The sequence below is a fragment of the Corylus avellana genome, chromosome ca2, assembly GCF_901000735.1.
Source record: "Corylus avellana chromosome ca2, CavTom2PMs-1.0".
Taxonomy (NCBI): Eukaryota; Viridiplantae; Streptophyta; class Magnoliopsida; order Fagales; family Betulaceae; genus Corylus; species Corylus avellana.
The window spans coordinates 49230230-49235318 of NC_081542.1; the positions used below are offsets into that span (position 1 = coordinate 49230230).

Genomic DNA, 5089 nt, shown 5'->3' on the forward strand with positions numbered 1-5089 from the left:
ATATATATATATATATATACAAGAATATTTTGCTTTGTGGCGAGACAAGAATTCCCGGTCACACCCCTGTTGGAATGAGTGTACGATCGGAACACTCGAGGGGAAAATGTGATGTTTTCTTCCGAATAGAAGCAGATAGGGATATCAGTGCACTGCTTCTATTTTATTTTAGTTTTATCTCTCACACTATCTGCAACATAAAGTAAGATCAGAGCCCTGCTTTATCCGGATTCGATCAGTTGCCAACCAAACAAATGATAGCAACCTCTCTAACCACGCTTATCCTAAGATAGAGGATGCCCTTTTGAGTTTTGAGGGCCGAATTCATGGAATTCCAGCCTGCGAACGCTCAATTGCAACAAGAGATGAGTAATCATATACATGATATTGAGTTTTTATCATTTTCTTTCATGCTTTGGCTTGTTAATGATATTAAGTTTTAATCTCTCAATTCATTACTGATCTTTATTATAATCCCTATTAGCTTCATTTTAGCAAAATGGAGTATTTCTTTCCTTTTTCTACGGGGAAAATACACTCCCCTGCGTGATATTTAGCCCCAAAATGCCCCCAAGGAGTAAAATGTAATTTTCATTAAACTTTGTGGGGGTGCTAAATGCTAATTGCTAATGCTACTCAATTTTTGCACATAATAATAATAATTTTTTTTTTATTAAAAAAATAAGGTTTAAAAAATAAGGTGGGGGAGAGCCTCCCCTCTCCGCCACATGAGGGTTGCGAGACCACCAACTTACTTAGCGATGGGATTCAGTCTAGCCCTAACTCTTGGGGGTGGCTTGAACCACCCACTAACTTTTCAGAGGTGGTCCAACCACTTTTTGGGAAATTTCAAGAGTGGCTCAAGACACCTCCTACCTTTTGAGGTAGCCCAATCATGCCTGCCTGATCTTTATATGGTGGCCAGACTATCCTCTAAGAATTTTGGAGGTAACTCAACCCTTCTTATTATATATGATTATTTCAACTGCAACAACCAAACAATTCCCAAAAGAACAGGAAGATGAAAAGACATAAAAACTAATTTGTAAGCAATTCATGTCCGCATAAGAAGGGGGAATGGGGATTCGAACTAGCGACTTCCACTTCATTAGACGTGGTCCCAACCAATTGAGCTACCTTATGGAGACACTTCAGACATTGTTAATTAAGACAACAAAGGCAAAATGCAAACAGGGAAAGAGGGATAGATTAGGATTTAAATTTTTTAAAGAAATTGTGGATTTTAAAATTCTCAGCGGTAATATATAGGGTACATTTTTTAAGCCATTCGATAAAAAAAATAAAATAAATAAATAAAAAGACTGAATTTTTTTATTTTTAGAATCTACAATTTCTTTGAAATGACCGGAATGCTTATTGGGGAAAGAGAAATGAGGAAGAGAAAGGACATTGTAGGTAGGCATAGCAAATGTCTGCTCTAAGTGCCTATAACACAGAGCTCTAAATCGTACGTGGCCTTTTAGGAAGAGACTCAAGGAAACTGTGCAGCAGATCACTGGCGGTAAACCAAGCAATGTTGACATACAGAGAGAACTGAAGTATAAGAAAAATAGTGACTGGATAACAGGCGATTGAGTAAATTGGAATTGCAGCCCAATGTAGCCTCTGCCGCATCATAAGCACAAGTGTAGCAGAAAAAGCAACCATCATAGACGCCACGGAATAGAACAATGTAGTTAGACCCAACACTAGCTTCAATGGAAGAGACCTTCTGAAATCCTGTTCATCCATTCTCGATGTCATAATGGATAGGAAAACTACCACAGAAGTCAGGGAGAAACAGAGCGATAACGTGTCTGAGATTGTGAAAACCCGAAATGAAGTTGCGTTGAGGAGCAACGGATGGCCAGTTTTTGAGTTGGGACCCCCAGGAATGGTGTAGGCACAGGTAAAAGCGACGGTGGCTATTAGGACAGCAACTATAGTGCATGCCTTTGTTGTTTGATCTATCCATTTTCGGCCATCATTTATCAGATCCTTATGTTCGCCGCTGAACAATTCGTCAGCAGTTTGATCATTATTATTTCGGTGGTTGATGAAATATGGAGGCACCATTTTCCGCACTCGCTGCATTCATAGAAAACTATTTAGATCTTATGCAAAAGGGTGTCAAAAAGTTCGTCCTACATCTAAATTATGCCCTCCAGAAGTTGTGCTTCTTGCATGCTCTCCAGAAAGCAAGGAGACTCGTTAGAATATAGTAGAAATGAATAAATCTATCAGATTGAGCATTAATTTATGACAATATGGGAAGTCATCAATGACTTTCTGAACCTTTTTTAACTCATCCTCCCAAGCTTCTAAATTTTGTAATAAAGTCCACTTTTCTTGAGGAAATTATTAAGAAAACCCAACAATGAAATAGTTGATGAATGGAAGGAAACCAAAAATATTCTAAAATGGAATGAAAGGAAAATAAGGACCTTAAACCATTGTATCTCTGACTGCATTAAAAGGGCTTCCCCTGGCCTGTCCCTCAGCTGACGCTTACTACTGTAGTATGCTGCTTGATGCAAAATGCTGTCACCATTGCGGTTGAGCCTCCTTGTCAGCCTCGATCTCGGAACATCCGAATGTCGGAGAAGATCCAAGATTTCTTTCCTTCGATATCTTGCTGCAACATGAAATATGTTCTCACCCTCGGCATTTACGTTCTCAACTGCCTGAGGATACAGTTTAAGAATGACCTCAACAATCTCAGTGATCCCATTTTTTGCGGCTGAAACTAGTGGAGTCTCATGAGATGAGATCTTTTCTGAGGTCTTGCTCTGTTGTTGATCTGTTCCTGTTTTAGTTACATTAATGTTGGGGATCAGATAGATTGTTTCAGGATTTCCCCCAACGTTTGTTATATCAATCCAGCTAACGTCGTTCTTAGCTAGAATGGTAGCAAGCTCTTTCACTACCTTGTGCTGCTTTTTTTTTTCCCAAAGTCTTCCAATGGCTGGCAATACTATTGGGACCCCATGACAAAGAGCAAGATGAGATTAGCGTTCCATAAAAATAATTAAACGTCAAGACCAACACACCAATTCAGCGGAAGCAAATATACAGATTTAATATCGACCTATGGTTATGAGCAATTTACACTACTTATGCTAATATATATATATATAGTAGGTTTATACCTTGACCTATGCACCAGCACCTCCAAATTATACTTGAAATGGCTGCAAATATGTATAACCAACATAATTAGAGAAAGATTTATATATTGGATTACAAATAAAATAAAAAGGAATATTAGTTTAATGGAATACTACTCTAATTGGAATAAATAGAAATCTATAATGGTATTACATCAAATGGTTTGTGTTTCATGGAAGATAAACTTATTTTTTCTGGGAAAATAGACATGGAATATAAACTGTTTAATAGTGCGAAAAAATTGCCCAATTTTAAATTTTGGTATCATGGTATTTTGCAGGGATTTGATCATGACTTACCAGAAACCGGAGGGGAACTCCTGTCGCAGCCACTCTCTGGATCTTGTCTTCGACTAGAAGAATTATGCGTGTCATGGTCGTCATCTGGAAGGCCTGCATTAAAAATGCAAGTTCAGCTATCCCAATGTTCTGGGATCTAAAAGTAGAGTAATTAACCCGAAATTAATTGGAGGTGCAAATTGTTGAAGAGGCTAGGGTGACATATTTGTGAGGCATACAGCGATAGAGTAGCTCCTCCAATATGTTCATGGGGTATCCACTCTTGAAAGCAGATGTCATGTTAGCGAGCAGCTGAAGACATGTCATGCCATTTTCATCCCTCAATTCTATAAGCGAGTCGTCACGTTTTAGTAACTGCAGAGCTGTTTCTGTAATTAAGAAATCCAGAGAGAGAGAGAGAGAGAGAGAGAGAGGGAGATATTTGAGATAAGAAATTCGATTGTATTGTTCAACTTGAAATGAAAGAGAGGCAAAGCCTACCAAAGTTTTGGCCGATGACAGCTACATGAAGAACGGATACGCTGTCGTTTCTCCTGCGGTGCTCTCTCCAGTCCTGAACTTGAGGAGCTAAAAACTCAACCATCTTTGTCCTACCAAATGCAGCGGCAGTAAACAAAGGAGTTTCACCTCCCCTGTTTACAGTTTCAAGTAGCTTTCTGTCTCTATCAATTAAGAGACTTGCCATTTTAACACTTCCTTCTGCAGCCGCCACATGAAGTGGTGTGTTTCCATATTCATTCTGCAACTCATGCAGCTCCAACTCCACCATTGCATCAACACTGAGAAATTTTTCGAGCAATTCAACGTTTCCGCTGTACACTGTGATATGAAGCGCGTTGTCCTTGGTGACCGTCAGGGGAAAATACAGGGCTTCATTATGTTTCATGAAGTATCTTTCCATCGCTTTCCAGTCCTCATTCACGACTGCTCGATAAGGCTCGCTCGTTCTTGCAACACTCGTCATCTCTCTCTCTCTCTCTCTCTCAAGCTATAAGAGCAATCATGCTTTGTTCCATGGGCCGCTAACAATTTAAACAACGAACGTTACTGGTATCTACTTTGCTTGGTCGAGTAACAAAGGGAAGCATTATAATCATAAAGAAAAAGCTTGTCGCTGCATTTATTCCTTTTTCACCTTTGTTCTTCGATTCAAACTTGCCTTCCATGTTTAATCAATCTCATACTTCCATGGGAACGCTCTGCTCACAACGCATAAACACCATATATAATTGTGTCTTACCTGATTATTGTTAGACCACTAGATTTTTCTTAAATGTAGAAATCAAACTACTTTTTCTTTTTCATTTAAATAAAATCCATAATAGCATTCCTTCTCATTTCTCAGCGTATACCATTTATGTATTCTTTAAATTAAATGCTAAGAAAAAAAAATCATTTAAAAAATATTTCACATAAATATTAGAGGAAAGATAAACTCTTTTTATATTAAAATAATGTTAAGAGAATCAAAAGTAATATCCTAAATCTAGGGTAACACTTCTAGTTCCTTTGGTGTTCCCTTAACCTAGGGGTGCAAAGGCGGTTACGGTTAGCGGTTAGTGGCAATAACCGCTAACCGTAACCGCCCTAGCGGTTAGTAAATTTCACTAACCGCAACCGCT

The 5089-nt window shown here is 38.6% G+C and overlaps 1 protein-coding gene across 1 annotated transcript; it reads right to left on the reverse strand.

Moving 5' to 3' along the window:
- Nucleotides 1–1461: 1461 nt before the first annotated feature.
- On the reverse strand, nt 1462–4431 carry LOC132170161 (ankyrin repeat-containing protein ITN1-like). Its single transcript, XM_059581054.1, has 5 exons — nt 3948–4431; nt 3686–3793; nt 3468–3560; nt 2445–2974; nt 1462–2088 (listed from the first exon to the last, which is right to left on the reverse strand). Exons 1-5 carry the CDS (start codon nt 4429–4431, stop codon nt 1462–1464), a joined length of 1842 nt encoding a protein of 613 aa, XP_059437037.1.
- Nucleotides 4432–5089: the final 658 nt, after the last annotated feature.

Excerpts from the sequence above, each read along its gene's own strand:
- LOC132170161 (XM_059581054.1), bottom strand. The coding sequence starts at position 4,431 with ATGACGAGTGTTGCAAGAACGAGCGAGCCTTATCGAGCAGTCGTGAAT. Across the intron at positions 3,561-3,685 it reads GGAGGAGCTACTCTATCGCT|GCCTTCCAGATGACGACCAT; the intron begins GTATGCCTCACA and ends TTTTTAATGCAG. Across the intron at positions 2,089-2,444 it reads CAGAGATACAATGGTTTAAG|CGAGTGCGGAAAATGGTGCC; the intron begins GTCCTTATTTTC and ends CTATGAATGCAG.